This window comes from Sus scrofa, chromosome 15, assembly GCF_000003025.6.
Source record: "Sus scrofa isolate TJ Tabasco breed Duroc chromosome 15, Sscrofa11.1, whole genome shotgun sequence".
NCBI classification, from domain to species: Eukaryota; Metazoa; Chordata; class Mammalia; order Artiodactyla; family Suidae; genus Sus; species Sus scrofa.
The window spans coordinates 32186724-32202741 of record NC_010457.5 but is presented as its reverse complement, the minus strand read 5'-3'; the positions used below and the strand labels follow the sequence as shown (position 1 = coordinate 32202741).

Genomic DNA, 16018 nt, shown 5'->3' with positions numbered 1-16018 from the left:
AGAAAGGGCCTTACCCTGAGCCCGCCCCGCCACCAGCACTTGGTCTCGCCCCTCCGCGTCCCCCAACCCGCCCGGGCCTCTTGGCGCGGCGCTAGTCCTTTCCCTTGCACTCTCGGAGAATCTTTCCCTAAGGAATCTCTAGGGACACCGCGTAAAACGCAGCTTCACACGTGGGAACTCACGGCACTCTCTAACCGCACGTGGGAATTCTCTGCACACTGTACCTTCCTTTCGATATTTTGGTCGGCAAACAATACATTGCAAAACACTGCTTCCGACACCCTTCGGCCCGCCCCCTGCTCTCCACCAACCAGGACTTGGAAAAGAGACCGGAACAAGATCGGAGAGCGCGCCGCAGGCGGAGCCTTTGCCGTGCACTGAGCGTGCGCGCGCCGCCGCTTTCGTCATTCGGCCGCGCCCAGGTTCTCCTCTGCTGCGCCCCTTGGCCCCCTGTGGCGGCGGTGGGTGCCGGAGGTCGTCCGGGGCAAGTTCCTCTCGGCATTTCCCCATGGAGGAAGCGGCGTGCACGGCTGCAGCCCCGGATGCTCGCACCTCCTACGGGACAGCAACGAAGGCTGTGGCCGCGCGAGCTCAGGACAGAGTGACCCGGGCGGCCTGTGTAGGGGTGTGAACGGAGGTGACCGGGGCCGGATAGGAAAAGGGAAGCTGCGCGGCGGGCCTGCCAACTTTCTTCCTTTCAGGCAAGCGCGAAGGGGCGAGCTGGGCAAGCCTGCCCATCTTGGGTCGGGAAGGATCTTTCAGGGGCGCCTTTCTTTTCCCTGGGGACTCTGAGCCACGCGTGTTCTGAGATGGAAGTAGTTTTCCCGTAACCTGTATCAAGGAATACCACTGTGAATTGGGTTGCCAGTGAATCCCAAGGAAACCTGGCCTGGCCCTGTCGAGGGCGCATGTTCATTAAGTTCATTAAAATGCTTTCATTTTGTAGTTTTAGAAGATTTTTTCAGCTGCTGCGAAGATATTAACACTGTTGAACAAGCCTTAGATGTCGCTGTAACGTTTTGAACAAGGCTTGTTTCATTTCCTAACTTTTATAAAGTCACTAAAATCCTTCTCTCTCCTCTCTGTATAACTGAACAAAACTCATTATTGTGTGGATAGAATTAGTATGCATTTTGTTTTGTGTTTATGTCTCTTGAATCTTTTCAATTCGTTTACTACAGGCTCTGTATTTCTGGGAATTCTCTATATACCGTAAGCCCACTTAGTACTTTGTTGTTAAAGTGCTAGCAGTGAATATGAGAGAATAGAGATCTCTTTTTTCCTACCAGCAAGATGTCTGTTAAAACAGTATGGTGTACTGGGTTGAATAGATTTTATGTTAGTTGGTAAGTAAAACCAGTAAGGAGACTAGTAACCAAATTTTTTAAAATATTCAGTAACTATTTATTTCTTTTGCCTCCTTCTGTATTTTCTTCTTTCCAGGCTGGAGCCACTCTGCCAGGGTTTAAAACTTTAAATGAGAATAAAGGGTTTTATTTGCAGGAAATGAGAGTGAATAAGTCATCTCTAACCTCTTCCAGCCTTTTTTTCATAAGAGAGACCATATTAAGTTTACATGTAAGTTAAAATTTTAATTTATAAATGATATTACTAAAAAAGGTTGGAGATTTAGGTTATGTAGTATTTATAAGTCTTGGGGGTTTTTTTTGCTTTTTTTTAGGGCTGCACCTGTGGCATATCAGGTTCCTAGGCTAGAGGTTGAATCAGAGCTGCAGCTGCCAGCCTCCACCACAGCCACACCGGATCCTTAACTCACTGAGCTGGGCCAGGGATTGAAACCGCATCTTCATGGGTACTAGTTGGGTTTGTTTCTGCTGAGCCACAATGGGAACATCTATATGCATTACTCTTAAAAATAATTAGCCAAGTGAGAGGTTGGAAAAAATTAAAGTGGAAATCAAGCAGAAATAAAGATGGAGACCGCTAAGGTTTAATATGATGTGGGCGGTCTATATATAAGTAAAGTCCAGTGGACACTTAGTTAGGTTCCATTTTAGGCTGTGTAGCTTTTTGTGTGGTCCTGTGCATGTGATTTAAATCTGTGAGGTTTGGTTTCTTTACCTTCAAGGTGGGGGTAATGATGTGTTTTTCTCATTATTGTATGGCTAGAATTAGTATCAGTTGTCTGGAGCAGTGCCTCCATAGGTGTTCATTAAGACATAGCTATTACTCGTAGGGAGACATAATGATAAAATACAGTGACACTGGTTTTCAGGTTATTTCTATTACGTAGAAATACCCTGCTGGCGTTCCCACTGTGGTGCACTGGGTTAAAAATCTGACTGTATCAACTCAGGTCACTGCAGAGGTACAGGTTCCATCCCTGGCCTGGGGCAGTGGGTTAAAAGATCTGGCATTCCCGCAGCTGTGGCTTAGATTGCAGCTGCAGGTCAGATTCAGTCCCTGGCCTGGGAACATCCTGATGCCATGGGTGTGGCCACAGAAAAGAAAAGAAATACCCTGCTATGGTATCTCACCTACCCTTGTTGTTCGTGTCAGCCACAGTGAGCTTTCTTTTCCTAGAAAACTGCGTGTTTGCTCATGCCTCAGTGCCTTTGAACTTGCTTCTTTCTCTGCTATGTTCTTTTACTTTCATGCCTTTGTTCAGTGTTATCCTCTCCACTAGGCCTCCTGACTAACCTAATAAAAGTCCTCCAACCCAGCTCCCCAGTGCCTTTAACGTGCTTGACTTTTCACCGTAGTATTTGCCACCTTCCAACATAATGTCCTTATTTGTTGCATTGCCGTACCTCCAAGAGTAGGTAAACTCCATTGAGGGCAGGATTTTGGTCTGTTGTATTCACTCCTATACCTAGAATATAGTAAATAGTATTCATGTAAATATTTGATGATCGAGTAAATATCACTTGTCTGTAGAGAGCCATAGTGAAGGGGATATGAGTCATGTACATTACTAATCATAATAAAGGCTGGAAAGGTGTCCAAAGAGGAGTTCAAGTTAAAGGCTAGGGAATTCAGAAAAGATTGGCTCATGGAATTCAGGTGGGGCTTCATTGCGGAAGTGCTTTTTTGAAATAGGTCCTTAAAGATGAAAGGAATAATGTGGAAAAGATAGAGAGGAATGAAAGGAATAGTTAAGAATGGCAGCAGTGTGTTGACCTAGGGTGCAACTAGGGTATGTGAAATATCAGGAAGTAAAAATGTTAAAGATAGGTTTGGAACAAATGGTGAAAGGTCTTAGTTACTGGGTTACAAAATTTGAACTTCTCTCAGGAAACAGTGGGTAGCCATTCTGAGTTTGGAAGCAGGAGAATGAGAGGATAAATGTGTTGTATAGAGCAGTGTAGCATCCTGCTTTTAAGCTGGATTAGGGTCAGGAGAGACATGGGGTGCAAGGACATATTTCAGAGATAGAATCCATCTGGCTCCCTTGGCTCTTGTACACAGTTTGGAGATGAAGATGGTGAAGCCACAGTCAGAACACAAGAAGGAGCAGATTGGGCAGAGAGGCAATGACTGACACTGAGAGCCTTCTCTGAGCTGCCCCTTGCTTGTGTCCCAGCTTGGGGACTAAATGGAAACTCCGGTGGAAAAGACTGAGACTGAAACCTGGATTCTAGTCCTGGGTCTACTGTCCACTCCCACCATGAGAAGTTATTTAACATCTCTGTACATCTTTTCTCATCATGAGACTCATCAAATGTCTTTTCAAGCTTTGTTAAAATTGAAATCAAAAGTGCTCTGATGGGTTTAAAGCTGTAAATGTACTCCAGTTGATATAATTTTTAATTTAGCTGACTTTGAAAAGCAAATCTTAACTTGGGCTTTTCATACAGGTTTTAGAATGTTGGTCCATGTTTTCCTGTTCCTTAAATTATGTGTTCTCCGTGTTTTAAAAGGAAAGGTGGACCAATTTCATAATATCATTTTCTTTGAGATAAAGTAATTTCATTTTTGACATAACTGCATTTGATGGAATATAACATAACATTATAAGAATTATAAGTAAGTGTTAGTGAAATCAGTTTTGAAAATTAAATGTGTTAAAGTTTAGAAAGAAGAAGCTGGAAATTCTAAAAGTCTTTAAAAATGGAAGTGTGTTTAAAATTTGAATAGTTTATTTTCAGAATTCTTGCTTAGCTATGGGAATCCTTGAGGGCAGCAGAAACTTTTGATCATCTTTATAACTCCAGTGCCTGGCACATTCATAGCTGCTCAGTATAAGTTTATTGAACAGATGGCCACATATAAATAACATATTAACTGCCAGGGGTGGGGAGTGGGACCTTCCACTTCAGTCCCTCTGAGAGGTAAGATCTACAGGTTACCCCCCTGCCCAGCCCCTGAGCTTGTTATCTTTGGTTTGGTTACCTAGTTGAAGTGAAACTTAGCAAGTTTTCTTGTTTAGCAGTCTTTAAACCTGGACCTGCCTTATAGCTAATCCTTAAGAAATAAAAAGTAATCTCTGTTTCAGGCTCTCCCAGCTGTAATTGACCTTCAGTTACACAGAATGGGAACAGAACACTACCAGGTCTGAGACTAGCGAAGCAACTGTTCCTTTCAGGACATTCACACTGATGTCCTGTTCTCAAACTGTAAGTTAAATGAGTGATTCACTTACTTAGTTTAGTGGCTGAAGGCTGCTTTATAGCTTTATGGCGTATAGCTTTTATGTTACTTATCATCCTTCCCCAGCCCCAGTATACACACTGGTATAGTTCATTGAGTGAACAAACATAACAAATAATTTTAATCCTAGAAAAGCTTTTAAATCAGATTTGCCACTATAAATGAGTGCCTTTTGTGGGGAAACCACCACAGTGAACTTAAGTCATTGTCTTTAAGAAACTTAGAATTTGTCTTTGAAGATAGAACATTGAGAAATACATTTTAGGAGTTCCTGTTGTGGCTTAGTGGAAATGAATCTGACTGCTACCCATGAGGACGAAGGTTCGATTTCTGGCCTCACTTAGTGGGCTAAAGATCCAGCATTGCTCTGAGCTGTGATGTAGGCCAGCAGCTACATAACAGCTCCAGTTCGACCCCTAGCCTGGGAACGTCCATGTGCTGTGGGTTTGGCTCTAAAAAAAAAAAGAGAAGAAAGAAAAGAAAAAATTTTATGAGGCTGTCTTTAAGTAAGTGCAAAGGAAAGCAAATGCCTGTGGGCTGCAACTACTGGGGAAGTTGTTGAGTGTGACCTGACCTAGACTGAAGAGCAGGCTCTAAGTAGTGGAAGTGAGGCCAGGAGGGCTGTGGTGGGTCTGGGCAGTGATGACACTAGTCCAAAGGGAGCCATGAGTCTGTTGGGAAATGAAGTGAGCAAGAGGGGTACAGCTTTCCAAAGCCATATACAAAATAAGATTGACCCAACTAGTCAACAAAGGTCTTCTTTTGTGTGTTTGAAATTTTCCATAATAAGTTGATAACAATAAAAAGAAAAGAGGGTAAAAGATTTTAAATAGCATCATTCAACTTTGTGTAAAAATGAGGAGAAAATTTATATATAGGCATAATAAAGTTAAGAACAGTGAATTTTCAGTGATCTTAGGATAAAATGAGTAAGATTCCATTATAATGTATTGTTTTATTCACCTTTTCTTCACCTTGTCAGGAGGGAGATTCCTTCCCTCACGACACCTGACAGTGGGCTCACGACACCTGACAGTGGGCACATGAGAGCAGCTTATTAGTCACTTCTGTTCATGTAGGAGGAGGACACTGAATAAACACAGGGCTACATCAGGGCTGCAGAATAAAGAACCAGAGGCTGTGGGAGTCAGGCTTTGGGTAGCAAGAGGTTAAAGGTGCCCCTTGGTTCCTGCAGGAGGATGTGATTGGTTTGCTGTAATAATTCTGCAGTATGTCAGCAGTGAAGCCCACTGCCTGGTCCTCATGGGTTGCTGAGCTTTGGGACTTTCCATGAAAGCAGTGGAGGAGGGTTGGAATTTGTGATTAGGTCATCCCAGTTTTACCAGATATCAGGGCAGTACAATAGGTCTTATTTTTAGACCTTATACTCCACATATGTAACTTGAAGTTAGTGTTAGTAAATTGAAAAGTATACATTTGGTATTTGAAGGTCAAGTTTATATAATTAAAATGTGAATTTGGATTTGTGAGGTTTTCATTCTACTGGGATTGGAATTATAAATAAACCTGACTTGTTTCTGAGTGTCATCCTTGCCGATAACAAAGTTCCATTTTATTAATTCCAGAATATCCAGATTATAAACTGGCTTGTTCTGTTCAGACCTTTAAAAGGGAGATGTATGAAGATTTAAGTAGTTACTCTCCTCAGTAGAACTTGCATGATAATGAAGAACACTGTTCCATGAAGATAATGGTTAAAGGAGAAGAGCTCATTAAAGTTAGGTGACCCTTGGAGTTCCCATCGTGGCTCAGTGGTTAATGAATCCAACTGGGAACCATGAGGTTTTGGGTTCAATCCCTGGCCCTGCTCAGTGGGTTGACGATCCAGCGTTGCCATGAGCTGTGGTGTAGGTTGCAGACGTGGCTCAGATCCTCCATTGCTCTGGCTCTGGTGTAGGCCAGGCGGCTACAGCTCTGATTAGACCCCTAGCCTGGGAACCTCCATGTGCCATGGGAACGGCCCTAGAAAAGGCAAAAAAAAAGAAAAAAAAAAAAGTTAGGTGACCCTTGGTCATTAGAAAGATAGACCTACCGAGTGGGCTGAGGTGTTTGGTAGCTGAGTTTTTGTACTCCCATTTTCCAGCCCTTACTACTATTATCTTTGCATGTTCACTTGTATGTTGTATTCTCACTTCCTAATTGTTCAGTTTATAGGCTATTTTAGGATGCCGATCTGAATGATGCAGTGGTTTTCTGTTAATGACTCCTCAAGAATGGCCACCAACTTTATTTTATTTTTTTTTTTTGAGGACCAACTATATGGTTCTCTTCATCTGTATTCATTCAGAAAACATGTATTAAGATACATTTTGAGACTACCAGATAGCTTGGTGCACAGGTTCAGGAGCCCAGGGCTGACATTCTGCTGAGGGTGACTGAGTCATAAGTGTGGAAAAACCAGTTGTGTAGGATGTGGTAGGAACACCATAAACACACTTTTTTTGTTGTTGTTATACTTTTCTTTCTTTCTTTCTTTCTTTCTTTTTTTTTTTTTTTTTTTTTTTTGTCTTTTGTCTTTTGTCTTTTAAGGGCTGCACCCTCGGCATATGGAGGTTACCAGGCTAGGGGTCTAATCAGAGCTGTTGCTGCCAGCCTACGCCAGAGCCACAGCAATACCAGATCCGAGCCGCATCTGCGACCCACACCACAGCTCACAGCAACACCAAATCCTTAACCCACTGAGCGAGGCCAGGGATCAAACCCGCAACCTTATGGTTCCTAGTCGGATTCGTTTCCCTTGCGCCATGATGGGAACTCCAATTTCCTTTTCTTTTTGTCATAGAGCAGTTTAGTTATGGTTTTGAAACTTACCAAAAATTGTCATTTTTATTATTATTCTAATTAAGTCACCAGATTTGAAAATATAGCAGACATAGTTTTAGAGAGCACTTTTTTTCCCCCCTCTTCTTTTTAGGGCTGCACCTGTAGCATATGAAAGTTCCAGGGCTAGGGGGTCAAAGCTAGGGGTCCAGTCAGAGCTGCAGCTGCCAGCCTATGCCACAGCAATGCCAGATCCAGCTGGTTCCGTGACCTATACACAGCAATGCCAGATCCTTTAACCCAGTAAGCAAGGCCAGGATCGAATCCACATCCTCATGGATACTAGTCAAGTTCTTAACCCACTGAGCCACCAGGAACTGCTGGTTTTTTGTTTTTTTGTTTGTTTTTGGTTGTTTGGTTTTTGTGTGTTTGTTTTGGCCACCTGCAAGACATGTGGAAGATCCTGGGCAAGGGATTGTACCTGTGCCACAGCAGCAAGCTGAGCAGCTGCAGTGACAATGCCAGGTCCTTAACCCACTGTGCCGTAACTGTGCCACGAGGGAACTCCAGCTCCGTGTCTTTTTTGTTTATATATTTATTTATTGCATTTTAGGGCTGCACCCATGGCATATGGTTGAGTCCTCATGGATACTAGTCAGGTTCTTAATCTACTGAACTGTGACAGGAACTCTGCAGAGAGCTTAATTTTTTTATGTTTAAATAAATTGTCAAATCTTTACCATTCAGTTACACTAAGTACTGTTAAGATACTTTGTCATACTTGGTAGTAGTGAAAGTTCCTATTTTTCCCCTGAGTTATAATTGACCTACAACACAATTTTAGTTCCAAGTACACAGCATAGCGATTTGATATTTCTGTATGTTACAAAATGATCACCATGATAAGCGTAGTTAACATCTGTCACCATACAGAGATGTAATAACATTGTCATTGAATATATTCCCCCATCTGTACATTTCATCCCAGCAATTCATTTATTTTGTAATTGGAAGTTTATATCTCTTTAATCTCCCTCACCTATTTCTCCTATCCCCCACCCTGCTTTTGTAATCCATCACTTGTCTGTCTCCCCACTGAGCTATCACCATTTTATCCAGAGAGCTTATTATAATGCTTAGTGCACATAGCACATGTTCAGTAAAAACCGTTTGAGTGGGGAGTTCCCATTGTGGCTCAGTGGAAACAGGCCCCACTAGTATCCATTAGGACACAGGTTTGATCCCTGGCCTTCATCAGGGGGTTAAGGATCTGGCGATGCTGTGAGCTATGGTCTGTGGTATAGATCACAGATGTGGCCTGGATTTGACCCCTAGCCCAGGAACTTCCATATGCTGTAGGTGCGGCCCTATAAAGGAAAAGAAAAAAACCTGTTTAAGTAGATGGATAATTGAGGGGCTGGGTGGATAGGAATTTACTTGTTAAAGACCAGAGTCCCATAACCTGAAGAATGGAGCAACTGGGCTAGTCAGTGGGGATTAATGGCCAAGGATACTGACTAGATTACAGATTAGTTCTGGGACTCAGTCCTTAAATTGTGGGACTGCAAGTCTCAGGACATACCAGAACGTTGAGCAGGCAGTTAGTTATAATCAGTCATAAATGTTGTAGCTGAGTAATGTTTTTTTCTTCTGCCTCCAACACTTTGCTTCAGTTTGTTTGTCAGCAGGGTTCTGACTTGGCTGATTTGGTGGGGGCGGGGGGGGAAATGCAGTCTTTGGTAAGCCTGTGTATCCTATCTGGTCTTATGGTTTGAGTCCTCCAAGTTCCAAAGTCTTCATGTTCTCTAAAAAATCCACCAGTACCACACACACCCTGGCGAACATCTGCCTACTGGAATCATAATCCTCTGCTAACAACATAATTTCAAATCTGCATTCTCCTTACACACCCCTATTAATAGGCTAAGTAAGAAATCACCAAATGTTTATATCTACGTAGATTTCTAAGAAGAAAATATTTGGGTGCAAACATTTTTTGTTTCTCTATATAGATTATTGAAAAAAACACATTTATGAAATTTGTAAATGTATTTATAGGCTAGGTTTTTATAATTTTTTTGTTGATTTTCATTCTGTAGAATTTTTTTTTTTCTTACCAGCAAAGTTTTATTGCTGTGGACTGTCCAGCTAAGACCAGAAACATTTCTAAAATATGAAACCAGACTTTATAAAATTAATTTAAATATGGTTTTATTTTAAAATTTTTCCTGTTCTATTGAGTTAATAGTTGGCACATAGCATTATGTTAGTTTAAGGTGTACCACACAATGTGTATATTATGAAATGATTGCCACAGTTAGTTTAGTTACCATCCATTACTACTCATGTTTACATATTTTTTTCTTGTGATGAGACCTACTCTCAGCCATATTCAGCTCTACAGTACAGTATTGTTGACTACATCACCGTGCAAGTATAGTTTTTATTATCATGATCCCATCTTTTGCCATAACTGGAAGAAATATAATTAGATTAGTGATAAGTATCAATGGTAAATACAGTTTATTAATAGTTTAAAAATGATTGTGAGAAATTGAGTAAAAAAATTTTTGAATTGCATATGATCATGCATCATATTCTGTGAAAATCTCATTTTTGTTTTGCATCATTTAGGTTTGAAGACTGTGTCATCCTGCCTCCAGCACCAGCAGTTTCTCGTTCTTGATCAATGTGATTCACAGTAATTTCTTAAGTAACAAACGAAATGAGCCAGGGGCGTGGAAAGTATGACTTTTATATTGGTCTAGGACTGGCTATGAGCTCCAGCATTTTCATTGGAGGGAGTTTCATCTTGAAAAAAAAAGGCCTTCTGCGACTTGCCAGAAAAGGCTCCATGAGAGCAGGTAGGTGATTTATGCCCTTGTGATTTTGAATGATATCCGTGTGTGCTTAAGTATATCTTTGTAGAAGACCACATCCACATTCCTAGTGACTAGATTCACAACTTGAACTGTGCAGGAGTTGTAAATGTTTATAGAGAATCATTTTTGTAATCAAAGAAATAAAAAGATGTCAAAATAGGTTAACTACTCACTCTCGCAGTTATTGTCAAAGTAGAAATAGGGACCAGTGCCCAATTAGCATCTAGCCTTTTCTTTAAATTTGGATATGTCTGCAGAGAAGGAAATGAGGATATGTGGATAGAATCAAAATCTTATTGAAGTCTAGGATCTTTTGTCTTTGATAGTAAAAGTTTGACTTTTAACCTTAGACATTTTTCCTATTGATCTCAAATTGGCAAGAAGGAGAGCTTCCTTGGATTAAAGTGTACTCGTTTGAGTGAAATTCTGATGGGTGGTATAAGTGGATCCCCAGAAATTGCCGACAAGTCGCGAGACCCTGGGGGACACTTGATGTGATTGAATCCCCCCTGGCTTGGGTGCATCACGACAGCTCCCAGCTCCCAACATTATGTTGCATTCTGGTCATGTTCTGTCATTCGGCCTCTGCTTCAGTTCTAGACCCAGTCCTGACCTCATAGGAAAACCTACTTTGGCAGTTAAAAAAAAATATATTACCTTCATCTTCTTTTCTGTACCATCTCTATGAGCAGACTTAAACACTCTTGAAACAATGGCTTCTATTGGGATTTAGTGCAGAGAGGAGAAAGTATTGGCACGTACTGCTGGAACAAGTGTATTCTCATTCCTGAGGCAGTAACTCTCATCGTCCACATGGATATGCTTGTCAAAGAGTTCATTTGCTGTGGTTTTTTCTTTTGAACAATGGCTTAAGCACTGATTTTATTAGTTTGGTATGGAGGAAAGGCGTGTAAAAAGGCAGAATGAGTATCTTGGAAGCCCCAGACTATGAGCAGTGCTTGGTCTTCATATGTCTGGTCAGTATAGGACCTCTTCCTCCAAGATCACTACCTCGTCTGTGGGGCTAACCCACGCCTAAATGGCTTATCCCTTTCTAACTCATTTGAAGTTGGGCTACTTCTTATTGGTTCATTTTCTTTATTTATTGAAATTGAGTTCTCAAAAGAATGAAGTATGAACTGAACATAAGAATTGATTAACTCTTTCACTCACATTCTCATGAGCCTTAACAGCACCTTTTCTAAGATAATCTTAAAGATACCCCGCTTTGTAATCATGCTGAAACCTTTATTCAAAGTAGTAATAATTGGAAGTTCCCATTGTGGCATAGTAGTAACAAGCCCAACTAGTATCCGTGAGAATTCGGCTTCAATTCCTGGCCTTGTTCAGTAGGTTAAGGATCCGGTGTTGCCATGAGCTGTGGTGTAGGTCGCAGGGGAGGCTCAGATCCTATACTGCTGTGGCTTGTGGCATAGGCCCAGGAACTACCTACCGTTCCAGTTAGATCCCTAGCCTGGGAACTTCCATATGCTGCAGGTGCAGCCCTAAAAAGAAAAAAAGTAGTAATAATCAACAAATGATATCTTTACATCTGTTATTACTAATAGTTGCCATGAATTTATGAGTTATATAATCTTACAAAGAAATATATGTTTTCATTCACAGGTCAAGGAGGCCATGCATATCTTAAAGAATGGTTGTGGTGGGCTGGACTGCTTTCAAGTATGTATAGAGAACATTTCAAGAAAATATCATAGCTGTATATTGAGTTTTTTTCTTTGTTTTATTTATTTTGCTTTTTAGGGCTACACCTGCAGCATAGGGAATTTCTCAGGCTAGGGGTCAAATCAGAGCTGCAGCTGCTGGCCTATGCTACAGCCACAGCAACACCAGATCTGAGCCACATCTGCAACCTACAACGCAGCTCATAGCACCGCCACATCCTTAACCCACTGAGGCCAGGGGTCAAACCTATGTCATCATGATATTAAGTCGAGTTTGTTACCACTGAGCCACAATGGAACTCCTTAAGTATTTACATATACTGCTACAACCTCCTATTATTAGCAAATTTTAAAACTCTACATAAACCCTGGGTTTTTTGGGGGTTTTGTTTTTGTTTTTGTTTTTTTTTTTGTCTTTTTGCTGTTTCTTGGGCCGCTCCCGCGGCATATGGAGGTTCCCAGGCTAGGGGTCAAATCGGAGCTGTAGCCTCCAGCCTATGCCAGAGCCACAGCAACCTGGGATCCGAGCCGCGTCTGCAACCTACACCACAGCTCACGGCAATGCTGGATCGTTAACCCTCTGAGCAAGGGCAGGGACTGAACCCGCAACCTCATGGTTCCTAGTCGGATTCGTTAACCACTGCGCCACGACGGGAACTCCCTGGTTTTTTTTTAATGGGAAAAACTCAAACTATGTAAAATTTAATCCTATAAAAGTCATTTACCAGTTTAATAGCTTATTTAATTTGAATGAGACTTTCTTTTACCTATCTTATTAAAACATGTCTGGTGTGTGTGTGTTTTTAAAAATTAAGCTCAGTTTAAGAAGGTGATTTTGAAAGGCAAAGATCATAGAAAACATCCTACTTTAATTCCTGCTCCTCCATTAATTTTTATTCTAAATTGGAAAGGAGGCGTGCATTTAATAAGACTGTCCATGCATGTTTTGATGATTACCTTTTAAAAGGTACATAGAAAAAGTGATCCTTAAGACACTAAGCCTTCAAAGTATTCTGTATTAAATTGTTACACAGCACTAAATTAGTAAAACTTGAGGAAACAGTAAAGAGGCAAGAATGTAAGAGAGTGGATGTTCAGGAAAACAGCAGGGGATAAGTTTAGAGAAGTAATAAGGGCCTAGATTAGGTGGGCTTTGTAGGTTGTAGGAAGAACTTTGTAGTGTTTGGTGGGCTGTCGTTGGAGGCTTGAGCAGAGGGGCAGTGTTATCTGACTTAGCTTTTAATAGAAACTCATAGGTTGTTATGTTGAAGCCTAGACTGCATAGGGGCAAAAGCAGAGAAACCAGGAGGCTAGGGAAATAACTAGGTAAGAGGATGTTGATGGCCTGGACCCAGAATTGTGGCAGTGAGTATAGTGAGAATTCTGGATGTGTTTGAAGTTAAAACATTTAATAAGATTTGCTGGGAGTTCCCATCGTGGTGCAGCAGAAACGAATCCGACAAGGAGTCATGAGGCTCGGATTTGGCTTTGCTCTAGCTGTAGTGTAGGCTGGCAGCTTGAGATCCAGTTAGATCTCTAGCCTGGGAACCTCCATATGCCTCAGGTGCAGCCCTAAAAAGAAAAAAAAAAAAGTGCTGAAAACAAGTTGGAAGGCTAGACAGGATATAAGAAAAGCATCCTCTTAAAGCATCAAAAAGCCAATGTGGTAGTGAAGAATTACCTAGCCAAGATCATGGAGAATCATAGAGCTCAGGGTAAGCTGCAGATACTTCTGCCCTAGAGGTAATTGCAGACTCCATAGCAGTCAGCTGAGAGAGAACTTGCGGACTGGTCCATAAAGGTCAGTCAGGTGATGCCACTTGGGTAGTCTGGGGGGGTAGATGTATGAGTGTCATTTATATTTTATTCTGTTTTTCTGAATATTTGAAATGTGTGACTCTTTAAACTTTTAGAAATAAAATCTTTTAAAATAGGTGGTAATTTAAATCCAGATATATCAATAACTAGCATACACAAAATGCTACAGTTAAAAAGGCAAAGATTATTCTACTGGAATTATAAACAAAATGCTGCAGTTAAAAAGGCAAAGATTATTCTACTGGAATTATAAAAACAAACAAAAACAACTACATGCCTTTTACAAGATGAATTATAAAACATAAGGATATATAGATTGGCTGAAAGAGAAGGATGGAAAAACACTCCTGAAAAAAAGTTGAGATTTCTGTTACTGATACTAGAAAAAATATACTTAAAAGTAGTCCTGGAGATATGAGGATTATTTCTTAAAGACAGAGGGGTTGAATTTAGGAAGCTTTAACAGTTCTTACTTTATTTAATAATACAGCCTTGAAATATACAAAGCAATAGTTGACAGAACAGCAAAGAGAAATATGTAAATCCAAAATCATATAGTAAGATTTTAATATAACACACCTGACTGGGCAAGGGAGAGTAAAATCCATAAGGCAATAGAGAATTTGATGAGCACATTTAACAAACAACTCATTGAACTCAACTTCAGACCTACAGCCTTTTCAAGTACATGTGGAATATTAATGCAGATGAACTATTTGCTGGACCATAAAGCCAGTCTTAAATTTATCAAGGATTTAAAGAAGTCTTTTCACAGATCATTATAATTATATTAGAAATCAGTAACAAAAGATAACATGAAAAACTCATGTGGAAATTTAGAAATATGCTTTGTGTAACCGTGGTTCAAAGCAGTCAGAATGGAAGTTAGAAAATATTTTTAAAATATGCTTAAATTAGAAAATACTTTAATATGTTGATGCAAAATACACGTTAACTTGTAGAGTATAACTGAAGTAATTAGAGTAAAATTTATGGCTTCAAATAAATATAATTGAAAATAAGAAAGGCTAGGCATCTAGTTCATGCACATAGAAAAAGAATGGCAAAATAAACCCAAAAATGTAGAAGTAAGTAAAGAGCTAAAATTATTTAAATAGAAAACAAAGGGCATTAAAGACAATGTTTCAGTCATAATAATGAACTTGTTAAACCTTCTGTTGAAACTGCTCAAGAAAAGAAGGTAGAATAGCCAGGTGATGTAATTAGGATTTTATAGATATTAACAGGATGTTATAAAAAATTATTATTCCGGTCAATATAAAAATGTAAATAAAATTTCTAGAAAAATAAACTTTATCAAAACTCATGAGGAAGAAAACTAGACGACTACTCTAACTTAATACATTTGAGTCTGTAGTTTTAAAACCTTTGCGCATACTAGGCCCTGGGTTCAGATGGGTTCATTGGCAAATTATATAGCCATTTAAAGAAGAAATATTTGGAAATTTCTTTCTTCCTTCCTTCCTTCCTTTTTTGGGGGGCGGGGTGGGGGGGAATGCTACTCCCTGTGGCATGTGGAAGTTGCCAGGCCAGGGATTGAACCTGAGCCACTGCAGTGACAATGCCAGATCCTTAACCACCAGGCAGCCAGGGGACTCTGAGAAATTTTCTAATAATAGAAAAAGGGGTATATATTCCCCCACTCCTCTTAAAAAGCTAGCATAATCCTAATAGCAAAATCTGATTAGGATGGAGTAAGAAAGGAAAAACAAAGTTGAGTCCTATTCATGAACATATTTGTAAAAATCACAAAATAATACATCATAAGCAAGTTAGATTTATTCTATGGATGCTAAGTTGGCATAATCTTGGAAAACCAGTCACTGTTAATTTACCATGTTAATTGAAGGAGAAACATTATATGATTATTTCAGTAAAATTCAGCCATTCATGACTAAAAAGAAACCACTTCAAATTAATGGTTTAGGAGTACCTGCTGTGGTGCAGTGGGTTAAGAATCCGACTGCAGCAGACCCTGGCCTGGCACAGTAGGTTAAAAGATCTGGCATTGCTGCAGTTGCAGTGTAGTTCACAGCTGTGGCTCGGACTTGACAAAGCCAAAACAAACAGTTGCACAGTAAATACCAAAATGTGGAAATATTGAAGACTTTCTTTTTGGAGCTGGCCACAAGCAAATGACTTCTCATTACTTTTTCAGTATTTTACTGGAATTTCTAGCCAGTGCAGAAAGTCGGGGGTAGAAAATAGGATTAGAAAGAA

At 40.3% G+C, this 16018-nt stretch overlaps 1 protein-coding gene across 5 annotated transcripts in view; it reads left to right on the top strand.

Annotated features, from left to right (window-relative positions):
- NIPA2 (non imprinted in Prader-Willi/Angelman syndrome 2) overlaps positions 376-16018 on the top strand; it is a 27271-nt gene continuing 11628 nt past the window's right edge. Inside the window, exons 1-5 of one of the 5 annotated variants that reach the window (XM_021075601.1) lie at positions 383-701; positions 1444-1578; positions 4457-4577; positions 10027-10256; positions 11901-11957. In XM_021075601.1, coding sequence (XP_020931260.1) covers positions 10118-10256; positions 11901-11957 — 196 coding nt within the window. In that variant the 5' untranslated portion in view covers positions 383-701; positions 1444-1578; positions 4457-4577; positions 10027-10117. Of the gene's footprint in view, positions 702-1443; positions 1579-4456; positions 4578-10026; positions 10257-11900; positions 11958-16018 lie in introns of all 5 variants that reach the window. The other 4 variants (XM_021075602.1, XM_021075603.1, XM_021075604.1 and 1 more) reach the window with 4 other exon arrangements.